Source organism: Myotis nattereri, assembly GCF_964212035.1.
Source record: "Myotis nattereri genome assembly, chromosome: 13".
Lineage (NCBI taxonomy): Eukaryota > Metazoa > Chordata > Mammalia > Chiroptera > Vespertilionidae > Myotis > Myotis nattereri.
The window spans coordinates 39,629,941-39,652,603 of NC_138088.1; the positions used below are offsets into that span (position 1 = coordinate 39,629,941).

General features: G+C 40.7%; 1 protein-coding gene across 3 annotated transcripts; it reads left to right on the plus strand.

Moving 5' to 3' along the window:
* Positions 1-2,133: 2,133 nt before the first annotated feature.
* Positions 2,134-21,860, plus strand: CCNJ (cyclin J; the record flags this gene model as incomplete). Of its 3 annotated transcripts, none has more annotated exons than XM_081105416.1 (5): positions 2,134-2,202; positions 12,370-12,580; positions 20,280-20,579; positions 20,667-20,826; positions 21,449-21,860. In XM_081105416.1, the coding sequence occupies 5 exons, from the start codon at positions 2,134-2,136 to the stop codon at positions 21,858-21,860; spliced, it is 1,152 nt and encodes a 383-aa protein (XP_080961542.1). The 3 variants fall into 3 exon arrangements, with proteins under 3 accessions (XP_080961542.1, XP_080961543.1, XP_080961544.1); XM_081105417.1 differs by having other exon boundaries at positions 20,700-20,826; XM_081105418.1 differs by having other exon boundaries at positions 20,703-20,826.
* Positions 21,861-22,663: the final 803 nt, after the last annotated feature.

The window sequence follows — 22,663 nt, forward strand, 5'->3', positions numbered from 1 at the left end:
AGCAGGTTAAAATACAGTTGATTAGATGTCTGCTCATCACATTTTAGGACCCACATTGCCTTATTTAAAATATATATATATATATATATATATATATATATATATATATATATATATATATTTTATTTCAGAGAGGAAGAGAGATAGAAACATCAACAATGAGAGAGAATCATTGATCAGCTGCCTCCTGCATGCCCCACACTGGGGACCAAGCCGGCAACCTGGGCATGTGCCCTGACGGGGAATCTAACGGTGACTTCCTGGTTCATAACTCCACGCTCAACCACCGAGCCATGCCAGCCGGGCCGCATTTCCTTAATTGCCGTTGGAGTGTTTCCACACTTGGGTAGTTTCCTGATAGAGGCCCACAGGTGGTTAATGACATCCACTATGGGATTGACCAACTAGGTTACTAAAGGTAATCTTCTTTCAAAGCTTTTAGGAGTCTCTAAAGCAAAGGAAATAAGGAAGGGGAAGAGATTATTCAGGTTTCTAGAAGGAGTAGGTTTTAAGATGGAATTTAAAAGAGTTTGACAAGAGAAAACGCTTGAGGGACTTTCGAAATGACCAGAGCACATATGGAGGAACGGATAATTCCACTAAGCAGCCATAGGGTGTAAGGGACTGCTGTGAGAAGAGGCCTTCTGAATCCATGATGCAAGGGTTTGTTGGTGGTGGTTTTTTGGTTAATCCTCACCCGAGGATATTCTCTCCATTGATTTTGGAAAGAGTGGAAAGGTGGGTGGGGAGGTGAGAGACCGAGAGTAACATCTGAGAGAGAGACATCAATTGGGTGCCCACTGCAGGCGCCCCGACGGGGGGCTGGGGGTTGAACTTGGAACCCAGATACATGGCCTTGACCAGGAACACCAACCCGAGACCCTTCGGAGCTCGGGGCCACGCTCCCACCACGGAGCCACCCCGACCAGGGGGCCTGTGAGCGGTTTTAAACGCCACGCTGAGGCTCGGCCATCACTCTGCCAGGGTGGGGAGCCATGGAGGGTTCTCTGCAGGTGAGTGGCATGACCGTGCGGCCCCCGGACCGAGGATCGACGCTGCCCTTACCCCGGTGCTCTCCTCCGCCCTCTGCCCACCGCTCGGGCGGGCTTCCGAGCGGAGGTGTGGGGCCTGGGCCGTGCGGGGCGCGGGGCCGAGCCGGGCCGGCCAGGGATGCTGCGGGGCGCGACGCCGGCGGGCGAGCCGTCACCCGGCGCGGCACCTGGGCCCGGCCGGCCGCCGATTGGACGGCTCGGGTGACCCCGCTGTATCGCGAGACGAGATTGGCAGCGGCGGCCGCATGTGCCCCCGCGCTGGCTTTGTACGCGGAGCCGCCTGCCGGTCCTTTAACAATGGGCGGCGCGAGCGCCCGGGCGCTGGGTCCGAGTTGAGGCCGGCGCTGGGCGGCCGACTGTCTGCAGCATGAGCGGGGCCGGCGTCCCCCGCCTGCCGGCGGGGCTGGGGCTGTGAGGGCCTCGGTTCCGGGTAAGAGAGGCCGCCGCGGGACCGGCAGGCCCGGGCTGGGCGCCGGACACGAGACCCGCCCGGCTCGGCCTTTTGTTCGCCGTTCGGGGGCCGCGCGACACCGTGCGCCCCTCAGGACGGGGAGGAGGCGGCCTGGTGCGGGCCGGGCCGGGCCGGGCCGGGCCGCGGGGAGGCTCCGGGGAGGAGCGAGCGCCCGGCCGTCTGCCGCGGGGACTCGGCGCTGGGCGGGCATTCGCCTCCGGGTTTCTCCGCGGGAGGTTTTCACCTCCGTGGGCTGTGACGGGTGTCAAGTCGCTCGGCTCCTCAGGGAGAACTCGAACCCCGGACACGGGGGGCCCGAAGCCGGTCCTCCTCCAGCTTGCACCCGGGTCTGCGCGGTGGGAACGCGGGGTCCCCATTAGCCCCATTTCCCCGGAATCAGCCGGTGCCTCCTGGCCAGGGAGCTCGGCCCCCCGAGCGGCGGCGGGGATGGGTTGAACCTGCGGGTGTGAGGGCGAGTCCGGTGAAGGTGAACAGCCGCTGCGGGTGGCCGGAGGTCACACCCCTCGGGAGGGGCGGGGGGCGTCCGGAGGGAGCTGGCCGTGACCGCGTCCGGGCTGTGTCTTGCAGACTGAAGTGGCCTCGTCCGGCCCCGGCGCGCCGCCCGGTCCCATGGAGCTGGAGGGGCAGTGGTGGCGGGGACAGCTGGCTGCTGATATTCACCAAGCCCTTCGGTACAAGGTAACCTGGGTGCCCGGCCCTGTCCCCTGGTGCTTGGTGCCTCCTGCCAGTGAGTGTGAATCTCGGCCCCCTGGAAAGTCAGGTTCCTGAACCACTAGTTTCCAGAGCAGAAGAGGCGAGTTTGCCTATTGGCCCAAAGTTAATGAACTTCTCGGCTTCCCCGGATGTCAGAAGAACCTGCAGCTTCAATGAGGGGTGTGGGGTGGAGTGGGGGCGTGTAGGTTGGGAGAGAGAAGGTGTGAAGAGACATTCTGATGTTGTTTCCAGGTGGAACAGGGGTTTCGTCTTATACTTAAAAAAGCCAGCAGACATCATTTTAGGGGGCAGGGCAGCCTTCCTTGGTCTGTAGTTGCTGTATGCAGCTGTGTGTCGTGTCACATTTGTCCATAAATAATTCCCCAGCCTTTCCACTAGCTTGCTGTGAGACTTCGGACAAGTTACTTAATTTTCTGTTTCCCAGTTTTCCCATCTGTAAAGTGAATAATAATAGGATGAGCCTTCTGGGATGCTTGTGAAGATTAAACGAGTTGCTACTGTTACGTGTATTGGAACAGTGATTGGCATATAGTGAGCACTAAGAAAGTGATGACTTGTTATTCTCTACCCCACCCTCCCACCCCAACATTTGGGGCTGTACAAAAAGCCTTAAAGCCTTAAGGTAGAAGGAGTTACCTACTGTTTCCAGCAAATATCAAGGGCAGAAAGTAGATCTAATATACTTGATATGGGTGGGAAAGGAGACACTTTTCTGGCACAATGCAAAGTGTTTTGTTGTTCTTAAGCAACAACTTTACTCTTTATGTCACATCTCAGTTTAATGGTCAGCTTTGCCTCTTTGATAACCAGAAGAGAGACCAGGTCCAAAATGATCTCTAATTTGCATCAGTTTCATCATGAATAGAGGAGCCATTCATGCGGTATAGAAAATTAGAAAGAAGCAAAACAGCTGACTCTAATAAAAAGGATGCTGACTGTTGGATTGGGAGATCCAGAAATGATAATGAATTTATATCTTGACTTTTAAAATCAGATTAAGGAGAATTAGAAAACCTAATTTTGACTTAAATTGTTGCAGTTGTACCCTTTTTAATTATTGAGGTTTCTAAATGCTACTTATTAATTCAGACACAATATATACATCCTAGTCCTGTAAGTGGTCGTACCACAGAAAAGTCTCAACCATGGGAATGGTTCTCTGGAATGTTAAGAGAATTGCAGGTTTCCCACTTTGAAAATTGTCCTGATCCTTTTTTTTTGGGGGGGGGGGGGGATAGATGTTGTGTTTTAGTTTTAAATGTTTTTCTTTTCTAAGTGTTAGCTCTTTATCGCTCTGGTATATGGTGACGTTAATTACATATTTTTTTAATGACATGAAACTTAAAATATCTTTCTTGGTTATTTCCATTTTCCCCCCATAGGTTCTGATTCTTGTATTTTATGTGTAATTTTAATTCTGAGTGGTTACCTGCATTGATTTTATCAGTTTGAGATTGGAAGTGGATTCCTCCCCCCCCCCCCCCCCCCCCCCCCCAGTAAATTTGTTGAATGCTTTTGTGTATTAGGCTCTGGGGAGGATCTAAGGAATTAGACATAAGTGAACTAAGGTTGCCTCTGAACTATCAAAGGACAAGATAGTGCAGGAATGCCATGGAAAGTTATCTGGAGCCACTTGTGTCATGGTGCCCTGGATTAGCTTTATTTTTATCTTGAAGCATTTTTTAAGCCAAATGTTATGATTTCACACAGTGGCTACTCTTTATAAAGAGCTTATCAGTAAAACTTGAACATGAGGAACTGGAGAGACCACTGTTTATAATACACTAAAGTCAAGAAAAGTTAAAATGAACTTTTCTTATTGAACAAATGCATGTTAATTCCAGGCTGTTACTTAAATGATTTAGTTGGATAATCATATGCTTATTTATTTACAATATTTGAGAGCCTACAATGTTCAAGGTGCTATGCCAGGTGGTAGAGTGGTAACAGTGAATGAAATAGACATGATTCCTGCCTTTATGGAGTTTCATATAATTCAGAGTATTGGAATTTAGGTCTTCCTTTGGGCAGTTGCCATTTAGACATGAAAGGTGTTTACACGCTAAGTTTGTAGAGGAATAATTGATGTGACTAGCATTGTATCTAGTAAGAAGGAGTAAAAATGCCAACTGTACTGTTTTTTGTAAAATATAATTACCTTCCTCCGTGTAATTACCCCGTCCCCCTACACGGTAGCTGTCCTTTTACACCCTGTGTCATTTTCTGTTCCTTCTCATTGTTTTGCTATGCATACTAGTGTCTTAGGATGCTTCGGGGAGTATTTTTAGGATCCTTTATGGCAGATGGAAGCAATGCTAGTTTTGTAAGAAACCATCCCCAGAATTATATTTACACTTGTGAGTATTTCTTCTATGCCTTTATTTCCATCTTGGCTGGACAGTTATCCCATTCTTGGAAGGGGGTGGTACTTGGGATGGTGAGCTGATGAGGACTGGAGATGGAGATGACAGGTGAACCCATGGGATCCTGAGAAGCAGATGGAAACAAGAGTGTTCAATTCTAGGGGATCAGGAATACATAGAAAAAACTTGTAAGCTGAGAGAAGCCTAGGTTATTTTCTCATGCTTGTACAACTGCAGTACCTGGAAAAAGACAACTAAATCTGACAGCTATCTGGTGAGCACTTGTACTTTACCATTTAAAATCATAAAAAGAGAATATATTGAACACATTGTTTAAAATTTCCAATTGATGACCCTTTGTTTTAACATAGTTAAAGATAAAGTCCACCAGTATTTTCCAGCTGTTTCCCAGTGAGTCTTTAAGACCTTGTTCAGGCCTCTTTTGCAGAAAACCTATTCGGGCTTTGTTTTTTCCCCAACAACCCACCCCGTGAGCAGGATTAGATCTTTCACCTCAGTGTTCCTTTAATACCCTGTGATTACTATATCATATTCTAATCTTTGTATTTTGGTTCACCTACTAGAGAGAGGCTTAAGACCATTTTCCAGCTTGTATCCATGGGGTTAGCACAGTGTCTGCTACATGGATAATGCTCAATAAGTGTCATGTAATGCAGCAAAGATAGGTGAAGTTTGAAACTGTAACTCATTTACACCATTGTAAAGATCTACAGAAATAGTAAAGGAGAAAAGAAAAGCCTCAAGGGTACATAAGAAATCCCTTGATTTGGAAAAATTAAATTTTTTATTTTTATCTTCAAAGAGCCAAGCCAGCCTAAGCCATCTTGTAAATCTTTTTATACAAAAATTAAAAACATAAAATGGCCCATTGGTTTGTTTCATCAAAGTTGTTGAATTTATTAGTATAGAGTTCTTTGTAGTAGTCCTTTATTTTTCTTTATGTCTTCAAAATCTGTAGTAATATCCCCTATTTCATTTTTTTAAATTTAATTTGTGTTGAATTTATTGGGAAGACATTAGTTCATGGAGTTCTGTGGGTTCCAGATGTACAATTCTATGGTAATAAAATGGCCCATTAGCCTGTGTCCCAGGTAACTACTACTAAATTTTTAAAAAATTTATATAATAAAATATATGCATATGGTCAAAAAAATTGGGGGATAGTATAAGAAGGAGTAAAATGAGTATACCCCAATCCTCACTATTTCCTGATCTAAGGTTACCACCATTATCGTGTTTTGTTTTTTCTTGAAAAGATAACCCAGTAAATTAGTATATTTGCAAATTATTTTTGTTGTTGATAGAACAGATCAAATATATAATCACTGTTCTATACCTTCTTCCCACCTAACCTCAATGTATCAAATTTTTACATATCTGCCCTAGCCAGTTTGGCTCAGTGGATAGAACGTCAGCCTGTGGACTGAAGGGTCCCGGGTTCAATTCCCGTTAAGGGCACATGCCTGGGTTGCTGGCTCAACCTCCAGTAGGGGGCATGTAGGAGGCAGCCGATCAATGATTCTCTCTCATCATTGATGTTTCTATCTCTCTGTCCCTCTCCCCTCCTCTCTGAAATCAATAAAAAAATAAAATTAAATTAAAAAAATTTTCCATATCAACACATATAGGTCTACTGCCTTTTAGTTTAATGTCTGCATTGAATCGATGTCCCATAGTTTATGTAGCCAGTTTCCTGTCGATGGACGGCAAGCTTTTTTCTAATTACACTTTTATTTTGAGATAATTGTAGGTTCACATACAGTTGTAAGAAATAGTACAGAGAGATCCCCTATATCCTTTACCCAGTTCCTCCAGTGGTAACATCTTGTAAAACTATAGTACAGTTATTACAGCCAGGATATTGACGTTTATATAATCAAGATACAGAATATTTTCTATCACCATGACATTTTCTTGTGTTACCCTTTTATAGCCACACCATTTCCCCTTCCACCCACATTTCCCCCTCCCCTTAACCCCTGGCAACCACTACTCTCTTCTTCATTTCTATAATTTTGTCCTGTCGGGAATGTTAGTTATATGAATGGAATTAGACAGTATGTGACCTTTTGGAATTGGCTCTATTCACTCAGCTACATTCTCTGGGATCCAACCAGGTTGTTGGACATAAAGCTTTTTATTCCACTATCTTGCTATTTAAAATGGTGCTACAAAGGACTACCTTATATATAGAGTAAATTCCTAAGCCTAGTGTTGCTAAGTATCTGCAGTCTGCATTTTAAAAAGTTTATATTACCTACTTATCCTCCAAAATGTTATATTTTCAACCTTACCAATAACTGGGAGTTCCTATTTCCACTTTTGATATCATAAGCAAAAATTAATAAAATGTAATGTGGCAAGTGAAAAACTATAATTTTTAAATTTTGAATGAAATGAGGCATCTTTTTATGTTTTGACCCTATTTTATTTTTTCTATAAATTCTCTATTCATATTTGTTGCCTTTTCTTACTCATTTGAGTTCTCTAAATAATAAATTAGCTCTTTATACTATCAGAAATATTTATTAAATTAATCTATTCTTCTTTGATTTGAAATGCCATTGTTATAAAATAGGTCCTCTGTCCAAGAAAAAGGAATGTCTTTCCATGTATGCAAGTGTTACATACTCCTTCAGAATTTTAATGTTATACTCATATAGTACTGGCATATATAGATTTATTTATAGGTGTTTTAATTTTTATAGTTACTGTATGTGGAAACTTCTATTTTTTAAACAGCTCTTAGCATACAGAAAGCTATTGGTTGTTTTCTATTAATTTTATAAATAGCCATCGTACTGAATTCTTCCTGTTGCTCCTTATTTTTCCTGTTGATTTTTCTTGTTTCTTTCTGAATATAAATTCTATCATCTAAAACAATAACAACATTGTTTCTGAGAGTAACTTTGATTTTTCCTTTCCAATAATTAAATCTTTTCTTCCCTCTTTCTGTTTGGATTGGTTAGTATTCACAGAATAATTTATATATATAAAAGCCTAAGCGACCGTTCAACAGTAGCTATGACATGCACTGACCACCAGGGGCAGACGCTTCTACTGGTAGGTTAGCTTGCTGCTGGGGTCTGGCCTATCGGGACTGGGCGAGATGGGCTGCACACACCCTGGAGCCCTCCCGCAGTTTCTCCCTGGCTCTGATTGTGCACTGGTGCGAGGGACCCCACTGGTGCACAAATCTGTGCACAAGGCCTCTAGTGTTTAATAATATTGCAGTAGTTGGCACTAGAATGCTAATCCTTTTATTATTTCACATCCAAGTGAGTTGCTGGCTTTTATATTTGAGATTTTTTTATCTCCCTTCCTTCATCAAAGAAATATGCATCTGTTATTTCTCCCAGGGTTACTTTTGTCCAGATGCTGTTTTGGTATCTATCAAGGTGATTGTGCATATTTATGTGTGAATTCTTATTATGATTTATATTAATACTAATGACCTGGTGCACGGATTCGTGCACATTGAAAGGAAATTAATTAGAAGGTGGCCAGTGGTGTGTGACTGGGTGAGACAGGCCAGACATCAGACATGCCCTGGAGCCAACCTCCCGTGGTCCCTTCCCAGCTGGCCACACCTGAGGTGGTACTGTGGCTCGGGGGTGTCTGCGGAGTGAGCGGGTTCTCTCTGGCAGGTGGGGTCCCTCGGCCTGGCCTGCCGGGATCAGGCCGAACCTGGCTCTCCAACATCCCTCAAAGGGTCCCAGAGTGCAAGAGGGCACCCTGCAAAGTTGCTGTCATACAGGGTGTGGATTGCAAACACAAGTATGCAATAAACCAGATTTGGGGCCGACAGTGCCCCAGCAACAACATAAACCATGGACGAAGGTGGAATTGTGCGGCCCCGCAAGGAATGAGGCTCCCTCTTCTCTGGTTTTGGGGTGCGTCACCTGAGAACCGCCGCTGCCAAGTCACTGCAGCTCAGCAGCTCCTGCGTTGAGCATCTTCCCCCTGGTGGTCAGTGCGCGTTATAGCAACTGGTCAGATGGGCGGAGGGACACTTAGCATATAAGCCTTTTATACATATAGATATTTTCTGATGTCAAACCAACCTTGCATTCCTGGGATGTGCTACAATTAATCATACATTCTTTGCATATACTACTAAATTACCTTTGAGAATTGTTTTATTTTCTATTTTTAATTAAGTTTATTGGGGTGACATTTTTAAATAAGATTATATATGTTTCAAATGTGCAGTTCTATGACACATCATTTGTATATTGCATTGTGTGCCCACCACCCAAAGTCAAATCTTCTTTTGTCACTATATATTACACAAAAATATGGGATGCTTCATGTATTTGCATGTCATCCTTGTTAATCTTCTCTATATTATTCCATGCTAATCTTTTCTATATCATTTCAATTTTAGTGTATGTGCTGCTGCTGAAGCAAGCACACATTGAATAATTTATCTAAATTTTTATATCTTATTAAGTTAGATAATGTAACTTCCATTTTTGCGGGGGTTTTTTCTTTATTTTATTTTTTTCCATTTTTGTGTATGTGTTTTTTATTTATATTAGAAAGAGGAAGGGAAAGAGAGAAAAAGAAATATTAACTTGCTATTTCACCTTTTTATGTACTCATCATGCTATTCCACCTTTTTATGCACTATTGGTTGCTTCTTGTATGTGCCCTGACTTGAGATTGAACCTACAGACTTGGTGCATTGAGATGATGCTCAAATCCAGCTAGGGTGTTTGCTTATTGTTGTGAAATGTGTATAACAAAATTTACCATTTAAACCATTTTTATGTCAACAGTTTAGTGACATTAGATACATATGGCTACCATAACCATCATCCATCTTCAGAACTTTTTCATATTCCCAAACTGAAATACCCATTAAACAATAACTCCCCATTTTTCTTGTCCTCCAGTACCTAGTAACCATAATTCTACCTTCTGCCTGTATGACCGTGAACATTCTAGGTACCACATACAAGTGGAATTATACAATCTTTGTCCTTTTTTGTCTGGCTTATTTCACTTAGTATGCTGTCTTGAAGGTTCATCTGTACTGTACCATATATTAGAATTTCATTTCTTTTTAAGTCTAAATTAATCCATTGTATGTATAGACCTAATTTTTGTTGTTTTTATTTTGTTTATTTTGTTTTAAGAGAGAGATGAAGGGAGAGAGAGAAAACATCGATTTGTTGTTCCACTTATTTATGCATTCATTGATTGATTCTTATATGTGCCCTGACCAGGGATCCAAACCACAACGTTGGTGCATCAGGATGATGCTCTAACTGAGCTACCCAGCCAGGGCCCACATTTTGTTTATTCATTCCTTAGTTGTTGAACACTTGGGTTGTTTGTTTCCACCTTTTGGCTATTGTGAATAATGTTGCTGTGAACATGAATGTACAAGTATCTGAGTCCCTACTTTAAAATTTTTTTGGTATATACCTAAAAGTGGAATTGCTGGATCATATGGTAATTCTACATTAAATTTTTGGGGGGAATTGTAATACTGTTATTTACAGTGGCTACACAGTTTTGATTCCCACTATACTCCAGGGTTCTAATTTCTCCACATTCTTGCCAATGTTTGTTTTCTGGTTTTTGTGGATTTTTTGGTTTTTTGTTTTACAATAGCAATTCTGATGGGTTTGAGTGGTATCTCATACTGGTTTTTATATGCATTTTCCTAAGTATTTGTGACATTGAGCATTTTTACTTATTTTTGTTAATCCTTACTCGAGGATATTTTTCCTGTTGATTTTTATTTTATTTATTTCTTTAAGCAAAGGTGGAAATTTATTGAAGAACAGGTACAGGCTCCCACGTGGGAAAGGGGAAAGAATTTCACAGCACAGACTCCCACGTGGGGCGGGGGAAAGAGTCCCCCCTCCATTGATTTTTAGAGTGGAAGGGAAAGGGAGAAACAGAGAGGGAAACATCGATGTGAGAGAGACACATGTTGAGCATCTTTATATGTGCCTGTTGGCCATTTGTACATCATCTTTGGAGAAATGTTTATTTAGGTCCTTTGCTCACTTTTTAATTGAGTTGTTTGTTTTTTGTTGTTGAATTGAGTTGTACATATGAAAGGAGTTATTTATATAATCTGGATATTAACCCCATATCAGATATATGATTTGCAAATATTTTCTCCCATTCTGTGGGTTGCCTTTTCACTTTGTTGATAGTGTCCTTTAATGCACAAAAGTTTTTAATTTTGATAAAGTGTAATTTATCTTTTTTTCCTGTGCTTTCGGGGTCATACCCATGTTATTTCTATAATGATACCTATTAGGTTTAGTATTGGTATTATGCTCATCTATACCAATAAAAGCCTATGTGGTTGTCATACCATCACACCGTCCCACCATGATGCTCATGCTGTAACAGCCCATCACCAGGAGACTGCGTGCACAGTGTGCGCACGTGCGGTTGAGCGGGGCTGCATGAGCTGTGAGGTGCACGCGGGTGGGCGGGGACTTAACTAGGAGGTGCATCGGGGGAGCGGATGGCGGCTGCCGCTGCCCAGGGCTGGCCTAGGGTCAGGCAAGCTGCAGATGATGGCTGCTGCTGCGAGGGCCCGAGGCTTAGGCAACGAGGGCCAGGCCAAGGCTTGCGCAAGCCACAGTGGCTGCGAGGGCCAAGGCTCAGGCAGCCTTGCAGCCAGCAGTGGCAGCAGCAGAGGTGTGATGGGGGCCTTACCTTCCCCTGATTGCTGGCTTGCCTCCCACATAGGGAGGCCAGAGGCAGCAGCAGTGAAGGGGTGATGGGGGTGGTGCCTTTCCCTGATTGGCTGGTTTTCTCCTGCAGAGGGAGGCCAGACGGCTGCTTAGGCCCGCTTCCCATAGGGAGAGGGCCTAAGCTGTCAGTAGGACATCCCCTGAGGACTCCCAAACTGTGAGAGGGGGCAGGCATGGCTGAGGGATCCCTCTTCCCCTCCTCCCCCTGTGCATGAATTTTCATGCACCGGGCCTCTAGTCTCATAAAATAAACTTAGAACCTTACCATCTTTCTGTGTGTTCTAGAAATACTTTAATAGAATAGAATTTCTCTAATTTTTAAAAAACAAGTTCATTTAATTCTGAGATTGAACAGTGATAATGGGGAAAATTTTAGGTGTATGAGAGGATGATAGCAAAGGAGAGATCATAAAACTGCTGAAAGGGAAACATAATTAGAAGAGACTAGTGGATGAATAATACTAGTCACTACCTTCCACATCCCTGCAAGTATAATACATACTAGGATTATGTCCATTTATCTGTTACCTTCTAACCAAAAGCTTTGAGCTTCTTGGAAGGAATGTGTATGTATGGTATCGTTAGGTTTTGGGTAAGGATGTTTTTCTGAAAACAGCTGGTAGGGAAAATAGGGTTCCCTTATTAAAAATTTTGCTTAAGTACAAGGATGTTTTTCTGAAAACAGCTGGTAGGGAAAATAGGGTTCCCTTATTAAAAATTTTGCTTAAGTACATCTATTTTGTAATCCAAGAAACACCTATCATTGGTCATGTCAGGGGTGATTAAGGATAAGGAGAAAAGTTTGGTTTAAATTTTAAATGACATTCCTTATTCTTTCACTCAACTTTTGCCGGGGTCCAGCCCCAGCGGGCCAGGGGTTTTCATTTTTGTGTTTGATTCAAGAAAAGTGTGCTTTAGGCACTTGTAACACTAATATATTAGGGGAAAAGTGATCTTTTCATTGTGGGAACATTTCTGCTACTGGCTATTTTAACTAAATGTTGTTCCTTTTGATTTAGGAGCTGAAGTTACCCTCCTATAAAGGCCAGTCCCCTCAACTAAGTCTCAGAAGGTATTTTGCTGACTTGATTGCCATTGTGAGCAATCGCTTCACACTCTGCCCTTCTGCCCGACATCTTGCTGTCTATTTGCTGGACCTATTTATGGATCGGTATGACATCTCTATCCAGCAGCTTCATTTAGTTGCACTTTCCTGTCTGCTTCTGGCAAGTAAGTATGAATCTGATCTACATGATTGGAAATTTCTATTGTTTATAAAAATGAAATAAATTTATGTAAAATATCAGTGAATATCAGAACTCAGTAAAATATCACCAAATTCTATTTATTCCAGTTTATGACTATCAGAAAGTTTGGTGTTGAAAGTTCTCCTTGGGACAATGATTCTTAGACATTAAAATGTGGCTCTGGAGTCTTTTAAAAACATATGTGCCTAAGCCATACATCCTGCAGATTCTGAAATAAATGTCTAGGCCACTCCAGAATCAACATCATGAGGCCTAGGTATTTAACTTTTTGAAAAGTTCCAAAGATGATTCTGGTGTCTTTCCACTTAAGAACCATTGTCTTAAAGCAGTAGTTTTCATCCAAGAGTAATTGTGCCCCACAGGGGATTCTTGGCAATGTGTGGAAATGGTTTTGGTTGTCATCACAACCTGAAAAGATGCTACTAACATCCAGTGGGTAGAGGTGGGGCAGTACCCCAAAACAGAATCATCTGGCCCAAAATGTCAATAGAGCTGAGACTGAGAAACTGTCTAAAAGATACCATACTCTTCTATTGTTAAAATACCTTCTTCTGATTGTATAATGAGTAGCTTAAAGAACTGAAGGTTCACATGCAGTTGCTACACATGTGGACATCTTTGCTTATGTCATAGGCACAACTGTGTGGTAGGTAGGTGGCAAAGTGGAATCTGATATAGCCATGCTTGTTACCCAAGGCAGAATGTGCTATTGGGCTTTTTGGTACCTCTTTCTCTTAACATCTTCCTATAACTCATTTCATTGTTTGTTAGTACCCCAACTGAAGAGAAAGAGGGTGAGTAAAGGAATTGAAATGGAGTTTTTCTTCTTTTAGTAATGTGAGAAGATTGTACTAGATATGGGAGTTGAATCCATTATGTAGTTTATATATTACTTACATAATTATACTAGAAATCTAAGCCCCACTTCAAAATAGTATTTAGAAATATCTGCTGCCTTTATCTTTAACCCCAACTTGAGGGTTTGGGGTCTATTGTGGCTGCTCTCTAAAGAGCATTTCCCATACTGCGCTCTTTCTAAAACATCTTTGTGCTTTTACTGCAAATAAACTTAAAAGCAAATGCAGGCCTCTGTGGTATTATTTCTGGTACTAATTTTTTCTCATGCTTTCTTTACCTACCCTAATTCTTCCTTTGAGCTGATTACCTTAACTACTTATTTAGTCTCCTTGGAGGTCTTTTTATAAGTTATTTCAAATCCTTTGTGGACCAAGTTGAATATAAATAAATACAGCCCTAGTGAAGACTTCCCACTGCCTGTTGATTAAGGAAGAAACTCGTTAATGTAATATTTTGAACCTTTCATCTGAACCCAGCCACCTTTCAAGTCCCATCTTCCAACCCTATTCCCATGTACTTTGAGCTAAATTCTACCAGAATACTATCTACTTCCTGAAAAATCTACATTTATCCTTTAATCTATTTACATGCTACTCCTCACCAGAAAGCCAGAGAAGTAATGCTTGTATATTTATAATTAATCTTTAATTTAACCTTTAAGGTTTCATAAGCAATCATGTGTACAATTTTGTATGTGTTTCATCACTGGCTGTGAAGCCTTTTGTGGTTTAATAGTTTGCATAGAATTGGAAAAACCCATACTTGGCATATCAGATATGTGAGAGTCCACAAATGGAATGGTTTCTTGTTATGCTACTAATGTTAGTAATAATTATTAGGAGCTCAGTTTATAGTAGAGACACGCTGGAAATCACATATGCAAGTTACGTTATTTTTAAAATTTGGGATCATTAATGAAAAATAAATTTTTGCCTGCTATCCTTTAATACTATCAAGCCCTGCCTTCTCTATGCCTGTAGTTCTTAAAGTGCTGTGTGGGCCAAGTGGGAGACTCCTCTTGGTGGACTGTGAAATTATGTATGATGCATAGTAAGTTTATAGACCAATTTATATTTGTGACTAAACTTTACTTAATGAATTAGGGATTATGAAAGTTGATATTCATAAACAACATTTTAGTACCAAAGTTTACTGAGAATACTAGTTGAATAATCTAGTAAGAATTCTGGCCACCATGCAATGCTTGGGATTGGTTCCAAGTTCCTGCAATTTTCACAATTTGGGAAAAGGGTACTTTATTTGTGCACCATCTTAGGTTGGTTGGAATGGAGTTTTCAAATTGTTCCTGTTTTTAAATTGTCTATTACTGTTAGTTTAAAGTGTCATGATCAATTTATTTTATTTAATATCAATTTACATGGTAATATGTAGTTGCTTTTTGCTTATTTTCGAGGAGCTAGGCTTTAGGATTTATATTTGCTATGGTTCAAATATGAATTGTTTATCACCTATTACTGAAAGAGTTGGTTACCTCCTTCCTTTATTCTATTAATACCTCCTAACCCTTCTTTCCCTAAGAGAGAAAAATTGGTTTTATATTATTATTCTCCACTGGAGAGTGAGATAGGTATCCCCCAGAGTCTCATCCCCTCCCAAGTAGGCAATGCTCAAAAGAGTTCAAGCTGTCAGTTCTATACAAGGAATCAAAGAAGCTGGCTCTTAGAAGCTACCTGCAATCTCTTCTCACTCCAGTCTGTAACTTTACTACAACAGAAGTGCTTAGGATGCTTATAAACTAGTAGCCTGTTTTCAGTACCTGATATGCTTTATATTTGTGGAGTTCATTCTAGTGTTTCTTACATTCTTACACTCTATCTTCTTACATTTGGATACTAATTGCAGCTCTCCAGTTTAATTATCATAAACTTTATTCAAATAGCTAGGGGCCCAGTACATGAATTCATGCACCTTGAAAGGAGCTGTGGGCTGCGAGGCTGCAGTGGGCACAGGGGCAGGTCTCAGCCCATCCTCTGTGCTCCGCCTAGCCCTTCCCACCACAGCTACCCCCACCACTACCACCCCCTTCCCCTGTCTGCAGGCAGCCCCATTCCCGCTGCTGCTGCTCCCACACACTGATGGTGCCGGCCCCTCTCGCACCCGCTGATGGCACCGAGCCATTGGGGCCGGCGTTGAGTGCTGGCAGTGAGTGTGAGTGGGGCCAGCGCCGGCAGCGGGTGCGAGCACCCAGCGGGACCACGGCGCGCAGGAGCAAAGAATTTCAGAAACCACCCATTGACAGCAACTGGCGCCCCCACTCACCTCCACCATCCCACCACAGCTGATGTCCGCCATGTTCCGCGCTCTGCCGCCTGCTGCCCACCATGTTCTGCACATGTCCCCTGGTGGTCAGTGCATGCCATAGTGACCAGTTGTTCGGTTCTTCCACTGTTTGGTCTATTTGCATATTAGGATTTTATATATATAGATGATTGAATTCTGTATGTTACCCTTCCCCTGCTTTGGGATGGCAGTCTGTTGTATAAAAGTGAAGAACAGTTTACAGATGACAGTTGGATTCTAGTTATCAAATAGGTTGGGAGGCAGTCAGTAGTTTGGTCAAAGATGGAGCATAGCTTATAAATCCTAGGTACTAATGCATATCTAGGTACCGGAGTGTTTGTACTATTAGAGGTAGGAAGAAAGGTCCTACAGATTATCTGTTTAGACTGTGTTGTGTAGTGTTGTAGACCAGGGATTATAGTGATGGATTGTCTGCGTTTTAATCTCTTGTCAGCAATATGAATTTCAGCAATCTTTGAAAATATACATATATTTTTATTGATTTCAGAGAGGAAGAAAGAGGGAGAGAGAGAGATAGAAACATGAACGATAAAAGAGAATCATCAATTCGCTGCCTTCCACACACCCCTCACTGGGGATTGAGCCCACAACCTGGGTTTGTGCCCTGACCTTGAATCAAATTGCAACCTCCTGGTTCACTGATCAGAATTTCAGCAACCCTTGAGTCTCAGATTATCTCTCTGTAAAATGAAAATAGTTACTTATAAAGTTGTCTTGATAATCAAGTGGGGTAATATGTTTAAAAACAGGTAGGAATTTTTTTTTTTAAGTAGGTAGGAAATTGAAACATAAAAGTTAGCACCACAGTCCTGGCCAGATGGTTCATTTGGTTGAAGCATTGTCCCATACACCAAAGGGTTGCTGGTTCAATTCCCAGTTGGGGCACATACCTAAATTGCAGGTTCATTCCCTGGTCAGGGTCTGTACAGGAGGTGGCCAATCGATGTTTCTCTCTCACATTGATGTTTCTCTCTCACTTACTCTCTCTAAAAAGCAAGAAAAGCATATCCTATGGTGATAACTAAAAAAACAAAAATGTTAGTATCTCATTGATTACTCTTCCATAAACTGTTTTATAATCCCAATGGTTTTGGCTCATTCCAGAAAAGACCGATTTATCCTAAGAAATTCTCAAATTTTAACTCTTTGACATGTATATCCTGGCTTTCCTTGGCTTCTGTGATGAGCATTGACTCGGCCATGAGGCTTTTGATAATTTACTCAAGATCTTGGTTAACTAAGAAGTTATCTTGGACACGAGATGAAGCCAAAAGTGAAAGTATAGGCTTTTAGTAGTAAAAATTTGTGACAAGTGCTTGCTTCTTGCTCATCAATACTAGGTTGACAGAGCTTTTTACTTTACTATCTGATAGGTGAAAAATTGTATCTAACAGTTGATTTGATTTATATCTTAATTTTTAATGAGAATAGAGCCTCTTTTTTTCCTATGAATTATCTCTTCCTGTTATTTATTCATTGTTCTGTAGTCTTAGAAATTTGTGAAAATTCTTAGTATATATTGGTGACATTTTTCCCTACTTCATAATAAAAGAACACAATATAGGTTGGAAGAGCTTACAGTGACATCAGATCCTTGCCCTACTACCACATACTTGCCATTCACTGCTGGCTTTGAAAATATGCTCGTATCCAGGGCTGACTTGAACAATTCCTATAAAGGAAAGATAACCTGATATTTGTTTCTTTGTCCTTTAATTCTTTATTTTCTGGGAAGCAGACATGAATTTCCTGTGCCCTTATTTCCTGTTTGGGGCCTTTATCAATATAATCACATGGCTTCTGGTATTTCCTTTCAATTGAAGAAACTGAGCTTTGTGGGCTTTGTGGATACGTACATTTAAAATATCCAAGGACATTCAGCACAACAAAAACTGTGGCTATGAATGCAGGTACTCATTGTTGCTGTCACACACTTTGAAATCCTTTAATACCCCTGTATCTGAGTATTTATATCCCTATATATAATTAAAAAGTTAAAAAACACTTAAACCTGAATTAAAATCCAAAGTATGGTTATTTATGCATATGCAGTTTATTTTTAACATTGTGGATCAAGATACAAAGGCTTTCACACTTGTAATAGCCAAGTACTTTATAAATATAGAAAGCCCATAGATGTTTAATAATATAGAAGTCTGTCTATTCTGGTAGTTGTTGTCCCCATATAACCCAGTGCAGTCCTTTGGTCTAGCAGTGCAGATTTGGGAATTTAAACATATATTTTTCTTTCGGCTTCCGTTTTCAGTTTGGCTCAATTTACTTAAATGAATTGGCCAACCTCACTATCTTAGTTTCTTAAGCTGTGAATTTGGTCATACACAATGTTGTTTTCAATGTTGAAAGTTTCAAGTGGATAATGTGAAACATTTTTGATCCTTGACTTAAACACTAAATTATGGTATATTAATTTCTTTAAAGGAACTTCAAGCATGATATAAGTAAACTCATTAATTTTTACAATATTCCTTTGAGGTATGCTGCCAATGTTGTTGCTGCTGCACAAATGGCAGGGCACTTTGAAAGCCTTAGTGATTCATCCAGAAGTACTGAACTAAGTTCATAGGTCATTCTACTCTGACGAATTCCACTCTGTTATTCTGAGGACAGTGGGTTCCTCTCCTATATCGCTATGCAGTGATGATGCTAGATGACTATGTCATAAAGACCATTTTTAGTGCTTTGAGGTGTACTCAGTATATGCTATTGGGAAAACTTGTGAGATTCACCTCTATGTGATTTGAATTGGGAAGGAGTATCTAAATTTATGAAAAGTTTGAATTATGTAAAAATATTTTTTTGTTAACTCCTACCTGCAACAATATTTAGTTGAGTAGTTTAGATCTAAAGTCAATTTTTCTGGAGCAGAAGAGGAATTAAATGCCTCTTTAGGCTTTCTTCTTTACGTTATCTTACAACCTCTTGCCATAGGAGACAAAAGCTTCTACCCTAGTTCCCCCTCCCTAAGCAAAGAGCAAGGTAGTCAGCAGTACTTCTTCCCTAGCCCTAAGGCAGGCTGACTTGAACAAACCCTTCTGGCTCCAATACATTAAGCATGTGGACTGAGTGACCCTGGCCACTACCATTTTTGTAACAACTTCAATGTGTGGTATAAACCCATCTCTTGTGGGAGGGAAACTCATCTAGTTTCTACTGCTTTGGCAGTCATTCTGGCTCTTAAAAACATGTTTTTAAATGGATAAAATAAAATTGTAATGTTTCCTAGGAAACCAAATATATTGGAAAAGTTATAATAGTAGAACAAAAATTTTTATGTAATATGTAACATTCTAATAGCTATCATTTTGAACAAGTATAAGTGTAAAGCTATTGTGAAAAATCTATAATTGTAATATAATATGACTGTTTTAAACCTTGTCGTAAAATAGAACATAATACTAGTTGGTAGAAGGTTTTAGTTGTAATTTCTCTTCTCCTATGGACCACCATGGAACAAAGAGACTTGAAGACAACTCTTTTAATCTATTGGTGCATCTGGAAAATCATAACAGTACTCGATAGTTTGAATTCTCTCCAGCCATGGGCTCTAGAAATACCTAAAATGAATGATATATATTAAAACACTTGCTTGGAAATTAAAAGTGTAAGAGGGTATGTATTCTATAAAAAAAAAAAAATCATTCTGGGGCTGGAAAGGGAACTATATTCCTTACCTTGTACATAAGGATCAGTATTTCCTGGGGGGGAAAAAAAAAAGTGAATGCCTTTAAATAATGAAGTTTTGTCATCAGATCATTTTTACTCCTATTCTGCTTTGAGTAAAGGGATAAAAAAGTGTATATAAAGTGTCCCCCAACCCCTTCTTTTTGGTAAAAGACTTAACTAGGTTTTTGTTTTGAATTCAGAAGAGGGGTAGGGTGGTGGTTGTTGTTGTTGTTGTGTGTGTGTGTGTGTGTGTGTTTTTAATTGTGGACTGAGAATGCTTGTGTTATGTATTCATCCAGCCCGCCCCCCCCCCTTTTATCTCTGGTATTGAGATTGTGTTGAAAATATGCTGAGATAACAACACTTGAAACTTAGCTACTTTTGACTTGAGATAACTCTATGACATTAAGTCCTTTAAACTTTCTTCTGTTCAAATAAAAGAATTCTCTTCCATCAACTACCCAAAGAAATTGCCTGAAAAAAATCAGCTGGTGAGATTTCAGAGAATTATTTTTTCCATTGGCACTCATGTGACTTTTTTTCGTTACACAATAGGACTTAGATCAAAATGTTTACATGTTCAAGTTTTTTTAGTGGAGGGTGAAGGTGGGGGGACAGAGGCACTGGGAGAGAAAACATGCAAATATGACAACCACAGAGTTCTGGCACAAGGTAGGGGAAAGAATGTCTTTGGATCTAAATCTTTGCAATAAAAGGCAGCAAATTCCATTTACTTGACTAGACCCATAATGATCATTGCCTAATATTTTCTCTATTTTCCCCTTTTTTCTTATAAGGTAAATTTGAAGAAAAAGAAGATAGTGTGCCTAAGCTAGAGCAGCTCAACAGCCTGGGTTGTATGACTAATATGAATCTAGTATTGACTAAACAAAATTTGCTACATATGGAACTATTATTATTAGAAACTTTTCAGTGGAACCTCTGCCTTCCAACAGCTGCCCATTTCATCGAGTATTATCTCTCTGAAGCAGTACACGAAACAGACCTTCATGATGGCTGGCCAATGATTTGCCTGGAAAAAACTAAACTCTACATGGCCAAGTATGCAGATTACTTCCTAGAAGTATCTTTGCAAGGTGAGTGATTATGGATGCCAGTAAGTGACTTGTGAGCTTGTGACTTGTGTATTCTGTTGCTTAAGTTCATTTTTGATGTCTCCACAGATTATGCCTTTCTAAATTATGCACCTTCTTTAGTAGCTGCTGCATGTGTGGCTTCTTCAAGGATTATACTTCGTCTTTCTCCAACGTGGCCTACAAGACTTCATCGTCTTACTGCTTACTCCTGGGATTTCTTAGTGCAGTGCATTGAACGGCTATTGATGTAAGCCTCTCTGTTCTTTTGTTTGCAATTTCTCATAAATATTTTTCTTCATGTATAAGGGGCCTTAAAAGCAACTTTTCAAATGCATGGAGCTTTTAGGGTATTTGCTCTGATAGCTTTTGCTGCCATGAACAAGCTGTTGTAAGAGTGATACTTGGAGGAAAGGGAGCCCCTTTTTGCTGTTATCCAGGTTGATGCCATTGCTAGTATGATTCTGAGTACATGATAAGGAAAGAAGCTGCTCTGGTGCAAGCCCATGGTTATGAGATCAGTCCAGGCAAATCTTGCCTTGCTCTTCCTTACCACATCTTTGAATCATTGAGCCCCAGGATGTCACCAAAGTAGGGGTTACAATTAAGTGCTTATTGTAGATATATCTCCCAAGCTAGACATAATCTTTAAAGCTACCAGCAGCTGGTTCCCTAGGTTTGTACTAAGGGAAGGAGCTCTTAGAAGGATAAATGAGATCTCACAGTTGTTGGAATTGTGGTTACAGTGACAGCTTTCTAGGTATAGTGGTGCTGTCTGTGGAGTCAGCTGTGGAGGAGTTGGGGGTGGTGCATGACTTTCTACAAATTCTTCTCAAATAACATTAGCAGTTTCCTTTCAATCCATGTTGTAGTGCTCATGATAATGATGTGAAAGAAGCAAACAAACAAAGAGGACAAGCAGTACCTCAGCCAGCACAACTAAGTGTGTTCCAGACAACATCCCAGCCCTCTCGGTCAGTTCACTTTCAACAACCTCAGTATCTCCATCAGACGCATCAGACCTCACTGCAGTATCGCCATCCTGTATCAGAGCAACCAAGCTGTCAGCAGATTGTATCTACCACACACACCTCATCTTACACACTACAGACATGTCCTGCTGGGTTCCAGACTGGTGTTCAGGGCCTTGGGCATGTGCAGACTGGTGTTGGGATGTCACTGGCAATACCAGTGGAAGTTAAGCCCTGTCTAAATGTTTCTTATAACCGGAGTTATCAGCTAAATGAACATTTCCCTTGCATTACTCCATGTTTTGAAAGGTGATTTTGTGTGATGGTAATGGTAACACCTGATCCAGACTGTTTTGTGACTTGAAGCTGTGGGCCAGCTTTTTGTAAACTTCTCTAAAGGGATTCAAATTGCATCAGAACTCTTCAAATAGCAGCACCAGGAAGACTGAATATCCCTTTGAATGCACCACGAATACCGGGAGGACTAAGCACACACTTTAACAGTATGTATGTCAAATTCTGTTAAATAGCTACATGACAAAAATTTTAAGCCCCTGCTGAGGGTCCAAGTATTTCAAAAATATTCAATACAACAAAATTTGGACAGTTTCTATCCATTTTGCTGTTTTGAACATTGACCTGTGGTGGGCTCTACGCCTAATGTTGGCTTATATTGTCAGAGATTAATAGTTGTGTACTTGCCAAACAGTCTTTTTATGAAGGAAAGTTACAGTATTAATTTTTGAAGAGGTCCTTTTTTTTTTATTCTACAGTTTTGAGTTATATTCTTGTTCTACAAGTGGTTTTTTGACTTAAGTTTAAACTCATGAATTGCCATACCGATCTGTACAGTAAAAATAAATTTTTTAGATGATTCTATATAACTTCCTATCACAAGATAGTATAGGTACCTGATTTATGTACTAAAATTAAGGATGAAGTAGATCTCTTAAAATCATGGCCATAAATTGTTTTTTTTTCCCTAAGTGACCAACCTCAAATCTTTAGAATTAAAACACATTTATCTCAGGGAATTTGTACTACTTCGAAACACTTAACTGTAATGCAACATGTTTTGGGAATGTTTTAGTATGAGCTACCTTTATAACATAGGTT